This window comes from Polypterus senegalus, chromosome 8 (genome assembly GCF_016835505.1).
Source record: "Polypterus senegalus isolate Bchr_013 chromosome 8, ASM1683550v1, whole genome shotgun sequence".
NCBI lineage: Eukaryota > Metazoa > Chordata > Cladistia > Polypteriformes > Polypteridae > Polypterus > Polypterus senegalus.
In genome coordinates this window covers 142,951,146-142,976,795 of record NC_053161.1, presented here as the reverse complement: position 1 = coordinate 142,976,795, position 25,650 = coordinate 142,951,146, and the positions used below count along the sequence as shown (strand labels likewise).

At 39.2% G+C, this 25,650-nt stretch overlaps 1 protein-coding gene across 1 annotated transcript in view; it reads left to right on the top strand.

Annotated features, from left to right (window-relative positions):
* Positions 1-25,650, top strand: part of si:dkey-97m3.1 (fatty acyl-CoA reductase 1) — a 295,625-nt gene that overhangs the window by 225,461 nt on the left and 44,514 nt on the right. The window contains exons 6-8 of the mRNA XM_039761871.1: positions 12,640-12,684; positions 17,388-17,506; positions 17,748-17,815. Coding sequence (XP_039617805.1) covers positions 12,640-12,684; positions 17,388-17,506; positions 17,748-17,815 — 232 coding nt within the window. The remainder of the gene's footprint in view (positions 1-12,639; positions 12,685-17,387; positions 17,507-17,747; positions 17,816-25,650) is intronic.

Here is a 25,650-nt window from a genome sequence, read left to right as displayed (position 1 = left end):
GCTGGATGACAAATTGGACTGGACTGCCAATACTGATGCTCTATGTAAGAAAGCTCAGAGCAGAATATACTTTCTGAGAAGGTTGGCATCCTTCAACATCTGCAGTAAGATGCTGCAGATGTTCTACCAGATGGTTGTGGCGAGTGCCCTCTTCTACGCAGTGGTGTGCTGGGGTGGCAGCATAAAGATGAAAGACGCCTCACGCCTGGACAAACTTGTTAAGAAGGCAGACTCTATTGTAGGATTAAAGTTGGACAGTTTAACATCTGTGGCAGAGCGACGGGCATTAAGCAAACTCCTGTCAATCATGAAGAATCCACTGCATCCACTTAACTGGATCATCTCCAGGCAGAGGAGTAGCTTCTGTCACTGTCCTGTTCCACTGACAGATTTAAGAGATCGTTCCTCCCCCACACTATGCGACTCTTCAATTCCACCCGGGGGAGTAAATGCGAACATTAATTTTATTTTAATTCTTTTCATTTTTATTACTATTTAATTTGATATTGTTTCTTTGTATCAGTATACTACTGCTGGATTATGTGAATTTCCCCTTGGGATTAATAAAGTAGCTATCTATCTATCTATCTATCTATCTATCTATCTATCTATCTATCTATCTATCTATCTATCTATCTATCTATCTATCTATCTATCTATCTATCTATCTATCTATCTATCTATCTATCTATCTTATTTCTTTGTTAATTCAAAGCACTTTTGCCCTTTACAATTGTGAGGTCGTTTCCTTGTTTTAAGACAAAGTGATGGTATGATGACCAGCACATGTGTGCTGTTACCACCATCAACAAGGCAGTGCGTGCAAAAAATGACTCATAATACATTGTCACCCAAGGAAAAATGATAACGAAAATGGTGACACCCAAAAAATAATCCAAAAAATTGTAAGAACAAACATAATAATGCCAATTAGTCCAGAAATGAACTGAAAGGAATCAAGAAGTTCTCAAATGAGATTCTCACAGACAACAACAGAAATAATGAAATAAAACAAATCAGAACATCCTCTAGTGAGATGCTGACAACATGTACAGTATAAATGTTTATGGCTGTCTCTAACCAGCTTTTTCTACATTGATAGATGGTAGGGATACTGGCAGGCTATGCTAAGCTGAGTGTGTTGAATGGCCTGTTTTTGCATAATACACAGAATGCCATTTACATTATCGCTCATAGGTGGCAGCTGTGCCTGCACCTGTTTTACTTGAACGTTGACTCAGCTTTTCATGACCATGCGTAACACTGTGACAGAAAAAAAAATTAATCTTCCTGATTATTTGCATTGGGCTTAGCTAACATTATGGCTCATACCAACAAGCTCTTTATTAATATAAGTCATACAAAAGGTACAGTATACTTTATGGGGATAGTCATAAGAAATGACTTTCTCTTTGAAGAAAGGCCTGATTGTAAAAAGAGGTGCAGTGATTGAAAGTTTAAATTTTAATAAGCTATAGTGAAGCAAATGATATCAGTTAATCTTTACTAATGCCCTTCAAGAATTTCTTACTACCAAAGCAGCTTTTAGTGTACCCAGTTTGGGATCTGCAAATAATAAATCCCTGAATATATTCAATGTCTGTAAAATACCCATGTGACCAACATGTCAACAAATATTATGATATGATCTGAAAAAGTTAGTAGAAAAGACAACAACTTCTGGGCTAGCTGATGAGCTGTAACCAATACCATGATCCTGGAGTCATTCCCAGATCCTGACTGGCAGATCCTGCTATTTATCTGTTTTTCACTGTCTCCTGTCTTTCTCTTTCCCTCTGTTTCTTTCTATCCTGCTTGCTCACAATTTCACAGAATTAGAAGACCTAATGTAATTGAAATCTCTTAGAATGAATCTTGAGAGCTTGATTACGTACCAAAAAAAGTTCAGCGTTTAATAGGATGCAAGGAAGGCTTGGCGGATGTAATCAGCTCAGCCAGTTGGCTGCTCACTTCATTTGGCCCTTTTGTTGCACTTCTGTCATCTTCACTTGGGGTATGGGGGAGATTTCTAAAGCTGGGAGAGGATACACAAGATGCTCACAAACCTGAAATTAGTCTGCTAATAGTCTTTTTTACTCTTTTTATTTGCCATAGTTCCCCATCAGTAGGATCTTTGTTGTTAAGGATTTTCCAATTTAAACCTGATTCATGGTTTCATTTATTATTGTGAATTGTACCATAGTGGTTTCTTGCCAAAAATCTGAGGCAATCTTTTCCTTTTATATTTTGCTTTTCATACTAAAATGAAAAGTAAATGCAACATAAATTCATTTATAGAAAATGCTACAAAAAACACTACATACTGTAATCAAAATATATAACAGAAAAATGAATGGTGGGCCGGCACGGTGGCGCAGTGGTAGCGCTTCTGCCTCGCAGTAAGGAGACCTGGGTTCGCTTCCCGGGTCCTCCCTGCGTGGAGTTTGCATGTTCTGCTCCAGGTGCTCTGGTTTCCTCCCACAGTCCAAAGACATGCAGGTTAGATGCACTGGCGATCCTAAATTGTCCCTAGTGTGTGCTTGGTGTGTGTGTGTGTGCCCTGTGGTGGGCTGGCACCCTGCCCAGGGTTTGTTCCTGTCTTGCGCCCTGTGCTGGCTGGGATTGGCTCCAGAAGACCCTCCCGTGACCCTGTGTTAGGATATAGCAGGTTGGACAATGACTGACTTACTGAATGATGACCTAGTGGCTACCTACTGCTAATATCTTTAACATATTCTGTTGACCTCAGGACTGCAAACCCACAGGCTTTCGTTTTTCTAGATAGATATGAAAAGGCACTATATTAGATAGATTGATATATAGTTCATTCGTTCTCTCTATCTATCTAACTTTATTTGTCTCCAGGGGAAATTTGGCTCCCAGTAAGGATGTCCGTCACTGACACAGTAAAATGCACATACACTTACGTGAGCATTAATAACCCGGTTATTCACTGAAACCTCATTTCTAAAAGGCCATGTAAACCCTTATTCTGGTTAGAAAAAAAATGTGTTCTTGGACTCTGAGTAACCTGATGAACACATGTGGGTATGCAATGAGTAACTTGTACAATAATGAGTATCCTAACACAATACTTATGTTATTAAAGTAAAAATATCCCTGTTATTATTATCCCAGCAGCACTGAGTGTAATTGTAAGGCAGGACGCACACATACTGGTATGCCAGTCGTTATCAGGGCTCAATCACAAAACCGCAAGCAAAAAAATGTGTGCTGCATGCAATCCGATGTCGGCTTAGTTTTAATTCCGTTAATTGTTACAGATATTTTGAAACAACATGAACAAGTGGCTCAGTGGTCAGTGTCCATGCTATCGGGGGGCTCAAGTTGAAGATGCAAAAAGGGATTCATGTTATTTACTTGAGAGGAAATGAAAGAGTAAATATTTATATTTATAAAATACGTTTGGTTTCATGTTCAGGGAAGCTGACGATGGCCTTTTTTTTTTTTAAAACGCATAATGACATTGGCTCCAGAAGGCTGGCGCGATGCCTGGGGTTTGTTTCCTGCCTTGCGCCCTGTGTTGGCTGGGATTGGCCCCAGCAGACCCCCATGACCCTGTAGTTAGGATGTAGCGGGTTGGTTAATGGATGGATGGGTAATGACATTGGAGCATTTTGCCAAAGCAGAACATCAGAAGCATACTTGCACATGTAACCAGAGGATTTTAAGATACCAGGTTTCTGCCTGATTGTCTTATCCAGTTTTGTGTGTGCAGGTAAATGCGTCTGTCGTCTGTTAAAACATAGTTTACCACAGCAGAGTTTATGATGGCTTGTTATGCACATGCTTCATGCTTGTTCATATTTTAACATTTTGAATTTTTCAGGCTAAGGCCATAAAGTAACATGAAGCGTGCTAATCAAAGAAAATGACATTGTAAATGTGATTGATTGAAATGTTTGTTCTCGCTCTGCTTGCCTCACTCATTCATTTATTATTTTGTGCCGACCAAAGTAAACAAGAGCACTGTTCCAGTACAAAAAGAGCACTTGCTATCTAAAGAATGAATATTGAAGCCATGTCGAAAGATTAAACCCCCAAGGAACAAGTATTTGTTTTCTGCGAATGCATGCACTGTCCTCCTAATACTAGACTTAAAGTGCAATGTGCAAAGCAGGCGACACATGAAATCTTATTATTTATGTCATTTATTCTGCTGCTGTGTAGATTTTTACAGTTGCTGAGCCTGCTTTATTTTATCGCTTGGGCTTGCACTTTTCTTAGCTCCTGTTTTTAAACCCCCCTGCATTCCTCTTAGGTTTAATTTTGCGAACTGGTGCTTGCTAAGTATTCATGAATAGTTTATTTTTTACTTATTTTGCTTACTGTACATCCATCACCTGGTAGTGCATGGCCTTTAAATTGCCACTTTAACTGAGGAGATTGAGCCTGACCACGTAATGACAGTTAGAGATAAGGTGACAATGAGGTGACAGTGAGTTAAGCCCCGGTGCATTTAGTGATTCAGTGTAAACTGATGGAGTGTTATACTTGGCTGATTTTGACGTATCACTTTGTAACATTTTCATCATTATTATCAGATCACTGGCTGGTCCTCTCCCGCTGTAACAGTTGGCTCAGAGTAGTCAAGTGTTTGTGGTAATCCATTTTATTCACTGCAACAGCATCACAATATATCTTCTGGTTCAAGGCAACAGATGGTACATTACTTGAAAATGTTGTATTTGACAAATTTCAGCATAATGTGCAGTATTTACCTCGGTAAAGGTGATGTAGCATATTCAGCCTGCTTTATCCTTTTAGAAGTAAAAGAAAAAAAACGACTAAGTACAACTTCATTTAAAGCAAGCGTCTCACGCAAATGATTACACATCACAAAGCGACAAAACGGAGTAAACGTCAGTCTGAGGGACTGTTTAGGAACAAGTGTTACAGGACAAGGGTACAACATTGACCATCACAAGTGAAGAGCTCAAAACGAAATACAAGACGTTGACTTCGACAACAGTGGGTGTTGCACGGGGCCACATTTACATTACTAAGGTTCAATGAGAACTTCTGCATTACTAATTAGCTTTAGATTAAGACATTTTAAGTGCAGCATGATGGAGAATCTGTCGAATTCTCTTCCACTGGCTAGCAGTTCAGTCTTACAGCTGCAGTGTAACTGCAAGGGTTTTACATCTCAAAGTTCAACAGAAGAGGCAACAAATACCTGTGACGCATTACTAGCTCTGTTTTAGCATATTGGATTTAGTGTCTGACAATTCAATAATAATTACAGTTATAGTGGTCAGTTTTAGCTTGCTGGACAGTATTAGGTGGTTTAAGCTAATGAAACATACTAGGCCAGTGTTGTCATCATTCCAAAGGAGAATTGTAGCTTTTGTATCAGGTATCTGTCTGCTGTGCTTATTTGCTTTGATGTTGTGGGGTTTTGTTTTTTGCAGCTTTTATATGTTGTGACCAATAGGGGGTTTCGCAGCACCCCAAACACAACCAAACTGCACAAGTTCCGGGTTCATATAAAACAGGTTTATTAACCAAAGTATCTTGCAATAAGGATCTTACATGTTGGGTCTCCACAAAAATTCTCTTCTCCCTCTTTCTCTCTTCTCTTATTCCTTCACTCCTCTCAAATGAGTGATGTCCAGCTCCTCTCCCGACTCCAGCTTGTCTGAGGTCAAATGGTTTCCTTTATCTTAGACCCGGGAGTACTTCCAGTGCTAGGGCATAGCCCGATGGAAGCAATTTTGGGACAAGCAGAAGTCCCCGAGAGTAGGAAATCAAAACCCACAGCACTCTCGGGTGGCCCAACAAGGCTGCCCCATGGGACTACAGTTCCCAGCATGCCTTGTGGGTGTCCATGCAGGTAGTGCTGCCCAGGGATGCTGCTACCTAATGTATTGGGGAAGCTTGTAGCCCTGACTTGTTGTCTCCCCTGGTCCTTCTATCACACACGCCTCCCAGGCTGAGTATTGTTCCCTGTACTGTCCCCATCGGGAGGCCAGCGTACCCAGTTCCAAACTGGCATCTTCTGCCATCTTCCTGGCTACGGCACGCTGTCGTTCTTTCCAGGTAGGGAACTACTCCCTATCCCACCCGGGATTCCCACCCAGGTGCACCATCCTTTACAATGTGTTTTCTCTGTTTTGTCAAAGCTGTTCAGTTTCAATCACTGATTATTTGTTCTTAGTTTCTTTTGTAGTGTGTCCCCTGACTGGGTAACTGCCCTGAGGAGTTGCAGTCAGGTTTAACAGCAGCAGTAGCTTGAATCTTTAAATGGTTTGGCTGAAATGTGATTTGTCTATAATTGGTCACTCCACCAATCCTGAAGTGCAGCTTGATGGAGCGAATGCTCTTCTCTCTTTTGTGAAATTTCTTATGTTCCATTGCAGCATGTGACATGAGGCCACCAATATAAGAACTTAATTTTCTTGTACTCAAAATTTGTGTTCTTGTCAGCTACTGCTTATTTCACCCAATTCTACAAGTTTAACTGCTTTTTTTGGGCTCACAGCTTAAATTGATGATTGAAGGCTTAGATGTTTTTCTCTCTCATTTAGTTCAGTGCCTACTAGTACTCTCAACAAAAGATTCACCTGTATCTTGGCTGGGAAGCCCCTCTTATTTCATCAGAACGACTCTTAATAACAGAGAAACTAAAGTCAATTCCTCCCAACACATATCTGCGACTATTGTTTTAACAGTTACAATATAGTCAGTCACTAAAGGGCCTATTCTTCTTCTTCTTCTTCAGGGGTTGTTACTGCGGATTGCCTTCTTCCATGTCTTCCTGTCCTCTGCAACTTGTTCTGTTACACCCATCACCTGCATGTCCTCTCTCACCACAGCTATAAACCTTCTCTTAGGTCCTCTTACCTGGCAGCTCTATCCTTAGCATCCTTCTCCCAATATACCCAGCATTTCTCCTCTGCTCATGTCCAAACCAATGGTGGCAGTCGTTGTTAACCCGGGGCTCGACCGATCCAGTATGGAAATTTTTATTATTGTCTGCATATTGATTTAGCAAAATTTTACACCGCATGCCCTTCCTGACGTAACCCTCCCCATTTATCCAGGCTAGGGACCGGCACGAAGAAACTCACTGGTTTGTGCATCCCCTGTGGCTTGGTTCACTAAAGGACCTATTCCTGTGTGTAAAATCTAACAACCTGTTTCTTGCAATGTCTGCCCTCTCTTCTTGTTCAAAGATGGATTAGAATTCTTCAGGAAACCTCCAGAGAGAAGCAGCAGGGATGATTATCATCACAAACAGGTGATTCCAAAGGTTTCTCATCTAATAGAGAATTCTGAGTGCAGTCTTTGACCTCTCATTGGGATACGTCTGGCACCGCTGAGCAAAGACCAACTTGTTATGTTTCAGCTGGTTTTTTGTTACATTTTTTAATATTTTGTTTATGTTAATATTCTCCATCATTAAGTTTCTCATGTGCCTATGTATGTTGAGCTATGTTTCATGTGTCTTGTGGGTGATTCCCCAAGAGGCGGGGCCACCTGTCTATAACCATGGAGTTCATTTGAATGCATTGGTTGGTTTTGGCGAGTTTCATTGATTATTGTGCTTTTTCATTGATTTCCTGGATTTGTGACTTTTATTCTCTGATTTTTGACGATCCTTTTTGGATTTGTGTTTTTGGACTTGTTTGCTTTGGGATTGCCTATTTTTGCCAAGAGGAGCATTTTGTGTGAAATAAATATTTTATTTGTAAAAAATCTTCATCTGCCCTTTATGTATACAAGTGATCTTGAGGGGATATTATGCTACAGTCATAACAGAATATTCAATGATTAAAACACGTCTGACACTTTCTCTAATCTCTCAAAAATCTAATAGTTTGGGGAATCTGAGGTTCAGTTTCATCCCCATTAGATTATGCATGTAAAATTGATATGATCTTATTATGATAATCCACAGTCCTCATACACTGTATCCTCTCAGCTGTACTCTCCCTCACACATACGCTGGTTTGGTGGCACTTGTTTGCCTCACTCTGTACCTCTAGAAACCGTATCATGTGTGGTCGCCTGACTGAAGGGACGTCAACAAAGCATGCATATTTCAGGGTGCCAACACAGCCCTCCCCGTTTACTGACAGTGTCCAACAAAAACAGCAATGCCCGATGGCTTAGAAAATCAACAAAATGCAATCTGCACATAGTGGCCCTGATAATGGGTCGTCTGACTTGGAGCACCTTCCGTCAAGTCACCTACGCAATCATGACACCTCCTTGCAGGTGGTCGTCCTTTTGAAGCTCTGGGACCACAAGGGATGGGGTCGGTTGCCCTCACTGGGTGATTTTTCTTGAGACAGTGGAGGAGGAAAATGGCAAGACCTTCATCTGCAGCACCCCTTGTCATTCCCCAGGGTGGTATCACATACCTGGGAAGAGTTTGGATGGTGATCCTCAGACGAGCATGCGTGACACATGCCCCCCAACAACTGCACCATGAATGAAGAGGTATTTCTTTGAGGGACTCCATACACAAACTAAACTGATGGATATCCGGCTTATTGTTTTATCTTCTTTGCAGCTTGTTCTTCAGTGGGGTCCTACACATTTTTATCATGCAAGTCTGTTAATTAATTGAGAATTTCATTTATGAAGTCACTGAATACTTCTTTGGTTAGCCCAGTCCATTAACCAATGCATTGATTGATTAATTACCTTAGTTATTAATATAACTGGGAAAAGTGTGCGTATGAAATAAATAAAAGGACAGGAGATTTAAACCGAGTCTTCTCCTTTGAGGTGTAGAAACTTCACGAAAGTAAGCCAATGATTTAAGTTTAGTCCATGTACTGATTCAAAACAAGTACATTAATATGATTGTATAATTGGCTGACAACGTCATCCAAGGTGACCTACAAGTTTAGCATACAATACAATAGTTTTCATGTTTTTTCGTTTTTTCTTACACACCAGGAAGCAGGTGCCTTAATCGCCACACCACGCTGCCTCTCTAGGGGTTTTGCATAAACACTTAACTTTTTAACAACTCGTTCCCAAAATAGGATTGCAGTGATGATATCTCCAAGGCAAAAAATGACAGATGCAGCTGTTATTAGCTCACACTTTTAATGTGCAGAAAAAAACTGTGACAAGAGAAGAATTGCATTGGCTGCTAAAATCAGACCTTGTTCAATACTTCAACCAAAAACCTCATGCAAGGAATCTTTCACAACAGATACATTTAGGACTCATTCTAATATTCTTATTTTGAAGTTATTACAAAAAGATCAAAAAAGGCTCACGCGGAATGAGCTTGTTATCCAAGAAATAATAGGAACAAGGCCTCAACCCTGGGTAAGGCTCCTTTCCATCACAGAACACATTTACTCATACACAAACATGGCAGACCAATTTAGATTGAGATCCAGTGGACTGAACTGGAGGAACCGTAACAAAAGGTACATAAGGCCAACATGTCTTGACTTTAACCACTTCATAATTGAGCATTTGATGCCAGTTTTCTTATGAAAAGCAGTGTGCCAGTGGCTAAAGCGTTGGCAGCAAATAAATAAAACTGAAATTGGACGAGTCACCTAAGCTGCCAGCTGCTCACATAAAGAGAAATAAACAATCGTAAACATGTCAAGTGTGAGAAAAGGCACAAGTTTGCTCATTGGAGGCTTTTTAAACTATTTATTTAATGAATGAGGCTATACCTATGTCAATATTAAAATGTAGACTGAAGACTGGCCTTTTCTCTCAGTTTTTTACATTTCTTTCCCTTAATCCACAAGTTTCATGCACACTTGCTCTTGAGTACGATTGCACTGTCACCACCATGCTGTATGATAGTAATATGGTCTGCAACCATAGAAAGATCTGCTCCGATTATTCCAGTGCTTCCTGTTTTATTGTTTTTTTTTTCCCATAGCCTGGTTGTGATATTTTCATCTTATCACTATTGTTATGTACCATCTTTGATAGTTTAACAAAACAACTGGAGTTGTGCTAGATTTATGTGGCTCTTTTTAGACAATTGTTTTTTTAATTATGTGACAAATGCATCCAGCATTATCCTGCCATATTTCTTATATTTGTGATGTGCGTGTGTGTGTTTGTGTTCTCTTTTTAGATATTGTATGGTTTATTAAATGTGATAGGTGGAATCTTCTAATACGTCTTATGAGAGGGCAAGTTATTAATGAAGTAATATAAAATGAAGAAAGATTGACCGACTGATAATCTACAAATAGCAATTTCCAAGTTCCCACTCCTGACCCCCTGTGGGACCTTTACCAGTCAAGTCAGAGAGTCAAGGCTGGGGGGCTGTCAAGGGGCAGGGCCTGTTAAAGCCCATTGCGGCACTTCTTGTGTGATTTTGGGCTATACAAAAATAAATTATATTGTATTGTATCTAATCTGGAAAGGTCCAAATACTTCAGGTAGGGTGACAGCTCTACTATGCACTTTTTAAGTGTTTCAGTGTTTGCTATGAAATGGTGCCAAATAAAGCCAAGTGTTTGACCATTTAGACCCCCCACTGGCTCACTACGTGATCCTCAGCAAGTCACTTCACATTACACAGCACACTTTCTAGAAGTCATATATAATCGTACTATACCTGTTGTTAACTATTAGAAGGCATTGAATAAAAGTACAAGTGTGTTGGTCAGTCCCCTACTACTGCTATGCTGTGAGACTGAAGGAAGGGCTTGTCCTGCCAGATTAAGGGTTAATTTGGATTTACTGGGGTATCAGTTCCTAATAAAACACCAGGCACTGGGTATCTAGTGCCAGCAAGCAAAGAAGACATTGCTGGTCAGATATGTCGATGATTTCGTGAATCGGGATTTCCCTTAGTTACACACCATTGCACCTACTATATATAATTCATGAAGTCATCGGTAGAGAGGGTGCTGCTTATTGTTATCAGTCCTCTCTCTTTTGTGATCAGAAGAAAACCACAAAAAAACATTTTCATAGATTTCTTTTTTCAATTTATGTCATCTATATATGAGCAGTACAGTGATATGGAATGTCATTCCCCAGGCAGACATTGCAACACCAAGTAAAGAGGGCTACAGACAAGGAGGATTACACATAGAAATAAAGCTATAAGTATGTGCAACTGCACCCATCAAAAGTTTTTCTGCAATATTATCGATATCATTGGCTACTGTTCAAGTGTTTCCATCAAGGTCATAAAAATAGCACTTTCTGGAATCGGCTTCTTGTTTTTGTATTACAATTGCCTTGATAGGTTTCATTTCTCCATCAAAAAATGAACAGATGACAGAGAACACCACGAAAAGTCTAATGTTTTTAGCACTTCTGCAAATATTCTTTGAAAATGCCAGAAAAAAAAAATCCTTATTAACTCCTTAACCTTTTTGTCACCAGTTTACTTTACAGTGTGTAGTGAATTCTCACAACCCCAGCAGTAATTCCGATTAGTCAGTGCAATTTTGCAAAGGTTTGCTTCCATAAACTCCATTGCATTATTAATTATAACTCAATGAAGTCAAAAAAGAGATTCGGTTGTGTCTGAGAATCATTTCAGACAACAAAATAATACAATTTCATTAAATAGGAATAATGGAGTACAACTATGATGTATGCCTTCTGTCTCCTCCATGGCCTACTGGCAGCAGGTTTTAGCATCGAATATCAATTGTAGATCAGGTGCTGAAAATATGGACTTTACTGATACTGCACCTTTAGGAGGCGCTCATTCTTGAAAGGTGCTATGCAAGACACAAAATGCTGGTTATGGTCCATAAACCTCATTTTTAAAAAGTGTCTTGTGAACTGAGTGTAAGGTGCAGCTTTAATTGCCACCACTCACAATGTGACCTTGAGAAAGTCTTTCAATTTTGCATTTTATAAATTTGGAAAACTAGGGGGCTTTGCGCCCTGCTCACTTCACTTGCCAACTCAGCCTGACAACCCCAGGCCTACGCTTCACGCCAGCCACTTCACGTCTCTGCTGCGCGCGTATGTGGATATTACTTTTACCAAACAACAAATCTTTTAATTCTCGTGGATATGCATCTTCACTGTGAAGAAACACTACTTTTCTCTGCTGGGAACACGAATTATACGATCTATAAGTCTCCAACTTAAAGTTTATATCCAAACAATAATATATTTGATCTCTTTTCGCTGTTCTGTTATTTCACAGAGTAATAACTTCCGTTTGTATGCACTAATGCGATCTTTACTATCATTTTTTTGAGACTTTCTGAATTTTAGTACTTTCGTTATCTCTTACCTGCTATGCATGTGTATCGTGCTAATGTTTTCGAACCTCTTTACAATGTTCTATTTTGTCATCTGCTCTTTGTCTTTTATTTCCGGCCCCGGGTGTGGTTAAATCTCTTGGCACAAAGTCTCGTGTCGCAAGACGTGAAAGTATCTCTCTGAAAAATTCACGTCTCGTCCCAGGCTAAAAGTCTCTTCTTGTCCCAGAATTTTTTTTTATTATAATAGAGAGAAAATTGTACTATGTACTGGGGATTTGTAAGCTTTTAACTCCAAAAAAACACATAAGTGTAAAGTAAATATATAAGCCTAAAGACTGAAGAGAAACTGACTTGCACTGACATTGATGCACATACTGTAGAACAATCCTAAGGGGAGCGCATTATCAAACTAATATTTGTCTTCTTATCTTATCAGGGCTGGATCGATAACTTCAATGGACCAAGTGGACTTTTTATTGCAGTGAGTAAACATTTACCTTTCTTTAATTGTTTGCTGTAGAAAGTAAAACAGAAGACATGGAAGGAGTGCAAATGCCTACAGAGTACCACCTTGGTTGAGTACTTACCATGAGGGCACAATTTGGGTACCATAATAGAAACAAATGAAGTCAGCTGAACATTTTTTAGACTTATTTTTAGTCTTGCCACAATATTCCTGGAAGAGCTGGTCCATGGTAAGTCTAAGATCAAAAATCTATTCATTCTAAGATCTCTCCCTCCCAGTCTGCTCAGTCAAGCCCTCCTGAAGGTGTTCATCACACCTCTCGGTGCTCACAGCCAATCTGCTGTCCTTGAGCCCCCATTACCTTTACAGGCACGGAGCAGCCAGAGATCACGTGAGCCAGCAGCTTAATCATTTCTTATTGACTCTTTTATTAGACTGGCTATTAAAGTCAGCTTTCATAAATTATATTGTCTTGGTGCTGTTCAACATTGTGTCTCCTTGCCTGCATACACTACATCAAAATCTGTTTTACCCTTCTTAATCAATCAGTTTTTAATTTATTTTTGTCTTTCACAGTATCACTGAACCAACGTTCTCAGTACTACCGGGCAATTTTAATTAGTTGTTGTTATCTTTCCATGTATAATTGGCTCATTATTATTTTTTAACTAAGTAAGCAAATTTATGTTTCTTTCTTTTTTCACAATATCTAATTATTTTCCGCACTGCTGAGGTTAATGGCAGTCCCATTTCTGCAACAAGGACAACAGTGACACTTAGCATTCCTGAGCCTTTCATTCCTCAAAAATAACCACATGTCCATTGCAGCCCACCAGCTGCCTGCCTTCTTTAAAGGTCAATGTGGGCCTTGCATTTTTCACTTAGGATTATGTAATGTACTTTCTGAGGTTTGAATATTTAACATCTGCTCCTTAGTCTTCCAGTGGAGTATTATGCACTCCCACCCATGTCTCTCGGTTTCACGTGGGCCATCCAGGCCAGTGATAGGAGTTACCATCGCCTGAAGGTGCCCTTCCCACTGTGTTCGCTTGATGATGTGCATTTTTTTTCTGTTATCACATATTTTTAGCTTTCTTGGGCTTTGTTGTGCCTGCCCTGAAGTGTGTCACCGTTTTCTGCCTACAATCCTCTTCTCTGCAGGCCTGCCCAGACATTTTTTTTAATTATTTCTGTTCTCTCAGCCGTTTTTTAGAGCCTCAGAATATAATTCTGTATATAAGGACTCTACCTTTCTGTTAATTATATATCTATTTTATGTAAGCCCATATTGATTTTTTTGGAATTTATTCATTGTTATTCTTACCTCATTTTTAATTGGTTTTTCTTTTCTTGCAACTGTTTCTTTGACATTTTGTAAAGCCCTTTAAGCTACATCCTGTGTATGAAAATTTGCTACAGAAATACTGTAGATGTTGGTGTAAATGCTGCATATTGTTATTGTGTAGTGAAGGCTGGGCTGTGAGGAACAGGACTAAAATTCAGTCGTCAGCACAGAAGAGCAGCAGTTAGCACCAGTGGTGGTAAACGTTGGATTGCTAGAGTACAGAGGGGGAGAGAAGCCATGTCCAAAGTGCAGGACAGTTACTCTGCGGTGATGGCACATGGTGATAGCAACTCTACTATGAAATATAGAACTATAGCTATAAATACTGTGATCACTAGGGGGCATTGCAGCACCCCAAACCACCGACGTTACTGCACAGACACAAGTCCCAGCATAATAAAAAGGTTTATTTGCACCAGTACCTTGCAAAAATGCTCTTAAAGTGGCATACACATACAGTAAATACTCTCTTCTATCTCTGATTCTTTCTCTCCCTTTATCCTTCTCCATACCTCCCAGGTAAGCTTTGTCCATCCTCCACTCCCGACTCCAACTCACCCGGGTGAATCGGTGCAGCTTTCTTTTTACCGAAACCCGGAGTGCGTCTGGCGCTATCACATTGCATCCAGGAAACACTTCTGGGTAAAGCGGAATGCCCCCATGACAGAAGAGTCTGCTTGCAGCAGCACCCGAGGACCCCAACAGAGCTACCCACCAAAACTATAACTCCAATGCTGCCCAGCGGGTTTCTGAACGGAATGCACACCAGAGAGATATTACCAGTCAGGGTACTGGAGAAGCACATGGCCCTGAGATGCAGTCTCCTCCCGACCAGATAAAGTACCACCAACCCGACCTGACAGGGATGCCTGTCCACCCACAACCTTCCATTAAAAAAAGGCCTCCAGGCCAGGTTAGGAACCATCCACCCTGGCCGATGTTGTCTATTATAATATATAAATACTAGCTGTATCCCGTGGCTTCGCCCACATAGTAATGAAACAGGACAAACTTTAAAAGTCAATAGACGTTGGCACTGATGATCGTGTTCAGGTCTGACGGGAAAGAGTTCCCCGCGTGGGGAGAAAAGCACATAGCCGTGATACCTCTGGCAATCGGCAGCTACCCTCTAAAACACATGGAGCTGTGATCTCTCTTTCAAAAACGTTAAAACGTTACTCCTTCACAATCGGTAGATGATAATTTCTGATGAACAAACAGGTATCGCTAGCTGAGTGGAGGCAAGGTACACTCCAACACATGGCGAGACGTAGACCAACTCGAACAGAGGCTGGCGAGTGAATGAGGAAGACCCCTCCACCCTGCTCTCGGCACACAGCCACTCTCTTGGATTTGCATAAATACATCGGTACCGCAAGCAAGCTATGGTACTTAGGCACAAAATCAACTGGAAGGTTATAGAAAAGAACCAGATTTAAATTGGTTAAGTAATTCTCTCGTGAATAGCAGACAGACAATTTACAGAACGTGCTTGGACCGCAAAATTTTTAAAGCCATTTCTTAGCGAGCACCTATAGGCCAAGGGTAATCTACATTCCAAATTTCAAGTCCCTAGTCCTCAAGGTTCAGGAGATTTTGTGATGAGTGACTCAGTGGTATTTGGCTTTTATATATACTGTGTGTATATATATATATATATATATATATATATATATATATATATATATATATATATATATATATATATATATATATATATATATATATATATTATATATATATATATATATATATATATATATATATATATATATATATTATATATATATATATATATATATATATATATATATATATATATATATATATATATATTTAAAGCAAAGTGAACACTTACTCATGTATAGCTCTAAACTTAGCCATCCTCCACTACGAAACCAGTGTCAGGGTGTTTTTGCCAGGATGTTAAAGCTTTCTGTACATAACCATTAGTGGCAAATCATTTTACCAAAGGAGCAAAGATAATGGAAGCCACTTGCCTCCATAGCTGGGACTGTGAGGTACAGTAGATGGCCCAGTACTGCCCATGCACAGTATCGTAACAACTCATGGCTTATGTAGTGCGACATTATCATGCAGCAAGGTGACTTTTATAGCAGTTAGCAATGATTTTCAGTTTGGATTGTGCCCTTGGCATGTAGACACATGTTCACTGTACACACCTCTCTTTGACAACATTTTAAAACATTCTTCCATCTTCAAGTTGACCTTACTTTATTCTTTGTTATTTAGCATTGCCTAATCTTATTTTAATATTTTTCTTTTCTTTCTTCATCTTGTAAAGCACTTTGAGCTGCATCATTTGTATGAAAAGGTGCTATATAAATAAATGATGTTGTTGTTCAGCAGAAGATATTCAGTAAGACCATCCTTTGGCCCGAAAAGTAACTACAGTATAGTGTTTTCAAAACTTCACCTATAGTTTAAAGTGAGTGGACTTGTTAATGCACTAAACCTGCTAAAGTTGTATTCAGTAGAGTGGAAGCCTTGAGCCCAGTTTGATTTCCGGCTGCATGCACCCTGTTTGGAACTTACGACATACTTTTCCCCATGTCCCACACTTCCTTCCACAACCCAAGCAAATGCTGTCGGGCTGATCGAAACTGGCCTGTAGTTTATCAGTGTGGTGGTGTGCCTCGTGATGGATGGACGCTTGTTTTTACCCAAAGGTCACTTCACTTTAAAAGGCAAATTCAAAAAATGCTCGAGTGGTATGAGATAGCTGGCGGCATTGCTGTATTCCTTCACTGTGTGCATCATGCAGTATACAAAGTGTAATGTAAATACACTCCTGCCGGCTCTAATATAGGGTCCTTGTTATTATGACTTATTAGAGTACAGTGCTATTCAACATGCAACACAGCACCATGATTAATGAGTAGAGCTCCTTTACCTTGAAACTTCAGTCTTCCTTACCTGAAAGTCTCAGGACACATTTGTGACACTTTGTACCAGCAGGAAACATAAGTGCTGATGACACTAAGCTACCTGATGGTAAAAACAAAGCAGTTTTATAGCATTTCCACTCAAATTAACATTGAGTTTGTATGAACCACTGTTTTTTTATGTATGTCTTAGCTGAAGTGGAATTTTCTTTTCTGCTAATAAGTGAAGTATCACAGATTATTTTCTAAATAGATTACAAATGCAAGCTTTCAAGGCAGCTAAGGCCTCTTCATCAGGCAAGGGCCTTAGCTGCCTTGAAAGCCTGCATTTGTAATCTATTTAGTTAGCCAGTAAAAGGTGTCATTTCATCCTACTTCCTCCTGTATCAATCTATGGCTAACACGGTACAAACACTCTACTGCTAAGATTATTTTCTGTATAACCCAATTATGCTGTTTTTATTCAGGCAGGGAAAGGGATTTTGCGGACCATGAGGGCTACTAATGACGCCGTGGCTGACCTGATTCCTGTGGATGTGGTCGTTAATCTTACATTGGCAGCTGGCTGGTACACGGCAGTGCAAAGGTAGGTAGAGGATAGCAGACATGCTTAGGGTGCGAGCTGTGGGCCGGGGTGTATCCAGTATAACAGAGCGTGACTCACATGGAAAAGAAAAGCTTGATTCAGTTTTATTCTGCATATTTTAATTGTCTCTCTTAGTAGTAGTAGTATTAATTATTAACTTAGTCAATAATGTGGCAGAAAAAAAACATATAAAGTAAGGGACATTTCAGTAAATGTTTGTTTTGTTTCTCTTTATCTTTAGACCAAAGTCAGTATTGGTGTACAATTGTACAACTGGTGGGATTAACCCTTTTCACTGGGGGGAGATCGGTAAGTCTGTGGATTTAGTTTATTTTAATTAGATACTTTCATTACTGTATAGTTTAATTTAACAGTGGGAGGCATAGAGACTCGGGGGCTTGTTTGGGCTTTTTTCATGGTCTCTTTAATTTTTTATTTCATATCCTAAAGATGTGTGTGTCAGCTTCATTAGCAACTCTGAACTGGTCCTGTGTGAGTGAGTGAGTCTGGGTACCCATGTGCCCCGTGACAGACTTTGGTGTAAAGACCCCTGGCACATTTAGTCCTGCTTAGGCCATATGAAGTAATCTCCATGTGCAGAGCCGCAATGCCATGATATCACCATATTTTTTGAACATGAGAGTTTTAGACTTGCACTGCCTAACATCACAGGCCCTCAGTTTCAAGATGTGTTGTTTTCACACAAATACATTTAAATGAAAATAATAAAGAATGTATATTGGATGTAGAAATAAAATAAACATGGCACCAGAGAGTGGTGAAATGTCAGAATTTTACCGTACTCCGTACACATCAATCATGCCACTCTATATGATCTCTAAGTAGAATCTCTGACTCCAATGACGAATGATAAAAGGGAGCTTTGATCAGTTAGTCTACTTGGAATTGATCGGTATGGGCACACCAGACTGGTGCCCTGTCCAGGGTTGGTTCCTGCATTGCACCTAATGCTAGGGAATGGGCATTTTGAGCCTGAAATGTATTGTGCAGATTCAACAATAAATGGAAGGATTGCTTTTAACAGTCAATGACTTTTATGGTGTAAAATGTGAAATGTTCTCAACTCTGTTGTATCTCCACTAGATTAAGTGATGTTATTGTTTGTGTGACTTCAACGTATACAGTATGGAGGACAATTACCACCTCAACAACAGATAAAGAAAACTCATCAGTCATTTGATTAATAAATAAATTAAAATGGTCAAAATACAAAAGTGAAAAAATAGTCCCTACAATCAAAGTGGCTGCTTCTTGCTGGTGCGAGTTTTGTTCATTCTTTGTTTTTTGTATTGTTTTTTTCCTAAAATATCTCTTAGGTCATTTGTTTGCTTTTTTCCCCAAAAAATTACTATCATGTTTGTGTTTCATGTTGATTAGCACAAGCAAGTAAGATTTTCACTGTACTCTCTACACATGACAATATAGCACGCCAGTCGCGGCACATCTCCGCTAGGCTCCTGGGGCGTATGGCACACTGGGGTCCACACCCTGAGCCGTTTACGTCAAAGGTGGGATTCGTCTGCTCAAGTAACTAATCGGTCTTCTCACTCTGGGGAGTCTCTTCTTTTTCAGCGAGGTTCATTCCATTTAAGTCTGGCTACCTATGCTTTTTAGATCAATCTACCAACCATTCAGTAAATCTTTATATATTCAATCAATCAACATTTATTTATATAGCACATATTCATACAAAAAAATGTAGCTCAAAGTGCTTTACAAAATGAATAGAAAAATAGAAGACACAATAAAAGATAAACATAAGTCAACATTAATTAACATAGAATAAGAGTAAGGTCCGATGGCCAGGTGGACAGAAAAAAAAAAAAACTCCAAAGGCTGGAGAAAAAATAAAATCTGTAGGGGTTCCAGACCAAGAGACCGCCCAGTCCCCTCTGGGCAATCTACCTAACATAAGTCAAACAGTCCTCTTTGTATTCATTATTACAGAGCGGCCATACAGAAACCATAAAGTTCAAAACAGCACCAGTTTCAAGGTGATTGTTCATTTCAAGTCAGCATTTGGGAAGAAATCATCCCCATGCTCCTGAGCATATTCATATTGTAGATTTGTGATGTACTCCTGTCGATTGTTTTGGCTCAGTTGTAAATTCTTATAGTGATTTATTGTTAATTCTCTCTTAGCACCATACTTGAAATGTATTTTAGAAAAAGTACTATAGTTAAAATTACCTAAGAGAAAAGCTACAACAGCTCTAAAATTAAAAAGAAAAAGGAAAACTTCTATTAATGTCTGAAGCCCTTAACAATATTTAAACTCTCCCAAACAAGCAGTAACAACGTAGAAGTTAAGACTTCCTCTGTATTCTGTACTCATGGCAGTGCCATCACAAATCCCAGAGAAGGACCAAGCAGACAAGCCAAATGAGAAGCAGAAAAAGGAAGTTCATAAGCAAAGACAGTACGACCGAGAGTCAAAAACATTCATAAATTAAAAGAGAGAAACGACAATAAACAAAACAGAACAAAAGAGAAATGTGCTACAAAGAAAGACGCGCACATACACACGTATAAATAAATATGCAAATAAAGCTAAACCTCCTTAACAAATGTGAAATGAAAAAGAGCACACGAGCCAAACAAAATGAGCTCAAACATTCAGAATGTGAGAATACGTACCAGCAGATTTGCCAGTGCAGAAGCCCCCTGACTTTGCATACAAATGTAACCTTTAATGGTAAATCAAGCTAAACATTACATTTACATTAATACACTTGTATTATAAATGAAATGTTAATTTAACTCTGAACTTGGTTTATCAGAGGATTACTTTCCTATTCATCCATGCATTTTTGATTTAATTAAATTCGAATTAAATAATACCATGACTACATGAACGTAATTTGACATTTAGGTTTGGGCGGCCAGACGAACCGTAAAAATGATTGCATTTTGTCGAGTCTTAGCTGTACTGTTACATATTTACATCACATATACAGTACATCACATGCTGTGCCAAATACTATAAATGTACAATAAGAAGTGATTCTTACTCACAATAACCTGTTTAAACCTTCAAAATTACGAAATGATATTTAAATAAAAGAACATTTACATTTTTTAAATCTGTCTATGTGTTATAATTATGGCAAAAATACAATTGTAACAAGTTGGAAAATGTTCACATAGATTATAATTCAGATGCTTTCTAGGACTTTGTTTACTGATTTGAAAGTTGGAACGTTTTCGGTTATTTATTTGCTTCATCAAAAAGTCAGATATCACATTTTCTGTTTGTTAAATATTTTGCCACAGTGGGACGTGTGACGTGTGGTGGAGATTTGCTCGGATCGCCATGCCACCATTTGAACAGACAGGACTAAGCACCTGCTATGCACACACTATCATTGCACTATCAAAAGAATAAAAGTTGAAATAATCCATCTCAAACTAAATCCAAAACAGTCAACTAATCTGTAATGGAAACTGTACAGGATATTAAAAGGATAGGCGATGTGTAAGACAGTCGCTTTGGGAAGGATACATTATATTATCCATTCATCCTTTAAACCCTCTTTTCCTGGGCAGTGGGCAGCTGGAGTTTATCGCACACACTAAGATCACACTTGGCTGACTAATGGGGAGGCCCTGGTGAACGTGACAGCATTTCTTTGGGACTGTAGGAGGAAACGGCAGCCCTCATAAATCAGAGAGAGCACAGAGAGAACATGAACACTGCTGGGTGTGAAACTCTTCTTAAGGTTTTTCATGTTTTTTTTTATGTCCCTGGAAACCTAATTAAATCAAATAAAAGCAAAATTAATAAGCAATGGTTAGTAATTTGTCGAGCAGAATTCAGTTTAGAATGAATTAGAGCGTCCACCTTACCTCTCCCACAGCAGTCTTTTTGGAACATGGTTGTCTTTTGTATCTTTTCTCTCTCCGCTTCCTTTTGGGCACCATCATCTCGCCTTACCGCACATCAAATAAGTTTTCAGTGTCCCATACGTCGATTAAATACTTAGCTCATTAATTCTTATTGTTAATTAGCTGCTTTAGATTTTTTCTTTTTACTGAATTTTAAAATCCCTTCCAGCACACAAGCGTCACATGAGAATGCTGATCTTACAACAAACTCGTATCATTAAAAATTGATAAAAGATTAATTTGATAAATGCTGAAAATGTAGAACTGTTGAACAACAAAAAAGATTCAAAGTAAAGATCAGGCTTTTTATAGCTGCAGGGCCTGATTTCTAGCAGAGAGCCTGGTGGTTACGTTGGGTGCTAACACTTTTCTAGTCTTCAGCTCTCTGCTGGAATAAAAAGATGAGAACGTCAGTCTAGGGGCTGGAGGCAAAAGAGTCAGTAATTGCATATTGGTGCGGGTCTGCCTTAACACACTCGAGAAATGATCTTGCACTTAAGTCTTTTATATCCTGCTCTATGAAGCACACAAATCATATTCATGTGCTTTTCAGTTGTTAGCCAGGTAAGTGGCCACGTTTAAATCCCAAACATAAGGCATTAGGATGTCTCTATGAAAGCTTATATTGTACACTGTTCAGGTGTTTGGTAAAGAAGTCAAAAACATTTTGGCCGAGCTATTAAATATTCAATTAATTAACCCAATACTCCTGGAAAACAGCAGAGTAGACTACTTCTTACTTTCATTTTGCCACATCTTATTTACAGTGGGTACGGAAAGTATTCAGACCCCCTTCAATTTTTCATTCTTTGTTATATTGCAGCCATTTGCTAAAATCATTTAAATTAATTTGGAACTGGAACTGGAGGATCTGCAAGGAGGAATGGCAGAGGATCCCCAAATCCAGGTGTGAAAAACTTGTTGCATCTTTCCCAAGAAGACTCATGGCTGTATTAGCTCAAAAGGGTGCTTCTACTAAATACTGAGCAAAGGGTCTGAATACTTAGGACCATGTGATGTTTCAGTTTGTCTTTTTTAATAAATCTGCAACAATTTCAAAAATCCTTTTTTTGTCTGTCAATATGGGGTGCTGTGTGTACATTAATGAGGAAAAAAAATAATTTAAATGATTTTTGCAAATGGCTGCAATATAACAAAGAGTGAAAAATTGAAGGGGGTCTGAATACTTTCCGTAACCACTGTATATTTTACTGTACACTTTTACATGCTACAGTGTCAAGATTATCCCAAAATGACTAAATGTGAGCCAGGCCTTGATAGCGACAATGTGGCTGCTCGGCCGAGTAGATTTTGTCAAAGTAAAAGCAAGTAGTTTACAGAAATGAGGCTCTGGAATTCAAGCCACCAGGGGGCAGTATTTCACATTACCTAGATATCACTTGAGCCAAGTAAGGAGCTTATCTGTATGTGTTAATTCATTTAACTGACACTTCATCTAAAGTGACTTACAAATCAATTGTGTTTGAAATGGTTTCCTTTTTGTTATAAGTGGACCACTAGCAGGTGGAGTGACCAACCTAATGTCACATAGTAGCTATGTGTTTGGTTTGCAGTCCAATTCTACAGCCACTGGGAGGTCTTACAGCAGGGGTCTCCAACACCTACCTGTAGCTGGCAACCCCTTTCCAAGTAGCTCGCCAAAGGGTTAATGAATTCCTAAATAAATTTGAAAACTTGATTAGTCAAATTAGGAGTGGCTGATCTTTCCAAGAAATCATATCACGATCTACAATCTGAATTGCAATCTATATTTTCAATGTGATATACACTTAAGACTCAAACTCATCAAGACCTAAGTAACACTTTATTTTAAATATCAAACAAAGTTGAATTCAATTGTTCTCTTGTTTGCTAGCTAAGCGGAGTTAAGGTACACGCCCCGAAACTGGCGAGTGAGTGAGGAAGGCCTCTCCCATCGGCCCGCTGCGTGGATCTCGGATTCGCACAAATAAATCGGTACCACAAGCAAACTATGATGCACAGCGAAATGAGAGAAGTCGCAAAATCAACCACAATGTTCAAGCAAATTATAGAAAAAAACCTGATCTAAATCCGTTAAGTAATTCTCTCATGAAAAGCAAACACACACACAATCAGAGAAACATTGGATTTTATACATTATATATTAGTAATTCTTCAAAATAATGTGCAGTTAAAGTCTCAACAGCATTCTCCAAATCTCTGGAGCTTAGTAGAGCCAGATAACTATAAGAATCTTCACCAAGCAGCTCTGAAAATGTCTGCTTTGTTTGGGTCTGCATACCTCTGTGAGTCTGTCTTTTCTGACATGAATGTCGTGAAATCAAAGTTCAGAACAAGACTGACAGATGAACATTTAAATGACTCCATAAGAGTGAACCTAAGTGGCTACAGGTTGGAGACCCCTGTCTTACAGCATGCGTCTATTTAATGGAAAAAGCTGGATGATCTGGTGCAGTTTTGATTCTGAAAGTATACTTGCCACTCTATTCTGGACTGTGTTGCATCTGACACCACAACCATAACATCTACTTATTTAGCTGACGCCTTATCCGAGGCAATTTACAACATTTGAGATACAATTAGTTATATTTCCTTGGTTTCTCCCAATTGGTTCACAGGCAGTTGAAGTGACTTGCACATGGTCACATGATTTGAACCCACAAGCTCAGGGTTTGAAATGCAAACCCTCAACCACTGCTCTGAATAGGCCCATTGATGGATGGATGGATGGATGGACGGAGGTGTGCTAGCAATTCCTTACAGATAGATGACATATTGTACATTTCAGACCCGTGGGACCCTGTATCCACAGTAAACTACAGCACAGTTCAATTGACCCCAAAGCCCACTGTGTTGCTTTTAAGTAAGTCACCAGCTAGAGGTTCATTATATGATGGTTAATAGCTTATAAAAACACTGCAGAACAACTTCTAAACCACTTAAGACAAAGTGAATTTTGCCATTGATTGCACTTAAGTAAAGCCCCTCCATTTATTTTCTGAACCTGCTTCTTCTAATCGATGTCATGTGGTGCCAGCAGTTAACCAGCCATAGATGAGATGCCTATCCTTCATTGGATACTCTCAGATAATTACCCACACCCACCCACACAGGGGGCAGGTTAGAACTCACAGTTAACTTTATGATGTTGGAGGTAATCCAAGGAAGACTTGTGCAGACCCACATAGGGTGAATACACAAACTCCACTCAAACTGGCGGAAGTTTTAAGACAGGTTCTCAGAGCTGTGAGACAGGAGTGCTTTATGTAATATGTATGGCTAATTAAAGTCGAGGTTGATTCAGAATTTTTATTTTTTATTATTATTATAATAATTATTATAGACACTAGGTACACAGACTGACAATAATTTGCTCTTCCTTTCTGTCAGTGATGGTATTTAGATTGATTTGTCTGCATTTACGCCCCCTTTATATGGGCATTAAGATGCATTTTGTGTCTGGATTGTATGCAGATAAAATTTAAGCAGATTTCATTTATGCCTGGCATTGAAATGCATCTTCAGTGTCCACATCGTGTTTCGATAGAAATCCATTGTCACCTTCCCCCTCTGATTGTGGTCTGAGTGACACACTATCGCCTCTTTTTTAATGTAATCAACAGGAAACTGATTGTGATTATTAATGGCAGGTATAAAGGGGACCTTAGACTTATATTTTAGTATGTGTGTCTCAGGGTGTGGTGTGTAGATGGGGGCATAATGGGCTCAGACACAGGAAGCAGAGGGTTATGATGCAAGGAACCTTATCAGAATTGGGCAGTTTTAGGAGTGGTGTCCCTCTGGGGTAAGTGCTGAACCGCTGCTGTTTTTAGTATACATAAATGATTTGGATAGGAATAGAAATAACAAGATGGTTTAGTTTGCAGATGACACCAAGATAGTTGGATTGTCAGATAATCCGGAATCCATTGAAATGTTACAGACAGAGTTTGGCAGCATACAGGACAGGGCAGATTTGTGGTAGATGAAATTTAATGCCAGTAAATGTAAAGTGTTACACATAGGAAGTGAAAATAGATTTGAATACACAGTGGGACATCTGAAAATCGAGAGTACGCCTTATGAGAAGGATTTAGGAGTCATAGTGGACTCTAAGCTATCAACTTCCTAACAGTGTTCAGAAGCCAGTGTTCAGAAGGCTGACAGAATGTTAGGTTATATAGCACGATCTGTGGAGTACAAGTCCAAGGAGGTTATGCTCAAGGTTTATATCA